Genomic DNA, 1,578 nt, shown 5'->3' on the forward strand with positions numbered 1-1,578 from the left:
AGCAGAACGTTAGAGATTGAACTTATAGATTCTGCAGAGTGGGAGAATAGAGATAGAATAAAGCAGAATGATGAAATAGGGGTCCCTGATTCATTAGTGCATTCAGCAGCCTACAGATCAGCTAACTCCCTTTATTCACTGTAAATGTTAGCTTCATTTGTTTATAAATGTCTCTTTTATTGTTTCGTTTATTTGTTAAACAATTGTTATCATTGTGTTGTTTTCATCATGTAAAATGATGAATACGAAGCAAATCAAGCTGGAAAATTGGCAGCTCATATCAGGGAATCAGTTACACTGATGTTAAAATGATGGTCAGCTTTAACGATCCTGCTTCAGTGGATGACCTGGTCTGAGCTTTGGGTTTCTGTCTCTGTTTAGAGTACAAGAAGGCCAGAGCAGACATCAAGAAGAAGTCATCAGACACCATCAAACTGCAGAAGAAGGTGAAGAAAGGTGAGTTCTGTTCATTCATCACTAAAATCACCAACGGTGAATCGCTGTGATCCAGGTCTGTTTTCTGTCTGCTGTCAGGAAGAGCAAATAATCCTTCTGGAAGCATGTTTCATGTCTGCAGACTGCAGCAGATGATAAAGTCTTTTCTGTCGTGGTCTAAAGGTTTTTACCAGGAATGATGAACAGACAGGAACAACACGTCCCTGTTCCTGATGCCTCTGCAGACAGGAAGCTTGTGCTCTGGGTTTAGAAACGGCTGTTAGCTGCAGCCGATCAGCTGACTGACGACTATCGATCCGTTCTCGGCTGCGGGGAGACGATTATGGACCGTAAACTGATGCTTGTTAGTCTTGACTTTGGCTTTGTTTGTGCTGATGTGGTCTACCTTCGACCCGGCTTTGTCAGAAGTTGCATAAATGTTACAAAGACGAAGTCGTGTGCGTTTGTTTTCAGCGTGGGGTTGTCCCCTGCACCGGGGTAATCCTGTTTATGCTGTCAGAGCAGAGTTAGGCTTGTTGGTTGGAGCTTTGCCACAGAAACCAAGACTGTGCTTCACAAACACCTGGTCCACACCCTTCCCTGCTATCAGAGGACACACCCTGCTGTTGCCATGGCTGCGCTCAGATCCCATAATTAAAAAAAAAAAAAAAAAAAAACTGAAACCTTGTAAGGAAAACTGTGAGACGTGCGTTTGTTACAACAGGTCCAACCCAGAGATCATCACCAGACTGTTCCTGGATTACTTCCGGGATGTTCCGATCCGACTGCGTTCCTCACAATGTTGCTGGGCAGAACTCAGAGAAAGATGACTCAGATAATGATAATGTTCCACAGAAGTGTTTGTTTTATCCTCCTGATGTTAATGAAGCTGCTCTCGCTGCAGTTCAACCCCTCTGGAGCTGTTAAGCAAGCTCTGCACCGGTGGGAACGGACTTAAAGACACTCGGTGTGATCTGAATATGTTCAATAGTCTGATGGTGTTTGACTCAGAGTGATGATGGCTGCATGTTTTAGCTGCTAGCAGAAAATGACCATGATCTCAACCAGGCTTTTAGGTTTTAGCTAGGAATACACCGGTCCGGGGGGTAACCCCCCCCCCCTAAAATGTTGAAATTTAGACTC

General features: G+C 44.2%; 1 protein-coding gene across 1 annotated transcript in view; it reads left to right on the plus strand.

The window, feature by feature from the left end:
• LOC107093434 (metastasis suppressor protein 1-like) overlaps positions 1-1,578 on the plus strand; it is a 41,051-nt gene that overhangs the window by 3,463 nt on the left and 36,010 nt on the right. The window contains exon 2 of the mRNA XM_015388483.1: positions 382-456. Coding sequence (XP_015243969.1) covers positions 382-456 — 75 coding nt within the window. The remainder of the gene's footprint in view (positions 1-381; positions 457-1,578) is intronic.

The sequence above is a fragment of the Cyprinodon variegatus genome, unplaced genomic scaffold (assembly GCF_000732505.1).
Source record: "Cyprinodon variegatus isolate N-32 unplaced genomic scaffold, C_variegatus-1.0 Scaffold424, whole genome shotgun sequence".
NCBI lineage: Eukaryota > Metazoa > Chordata > Actinopteri > Cyprinodontiformes > Cyprinodontidae > Cyprinodon > Cyprinodon variegatus.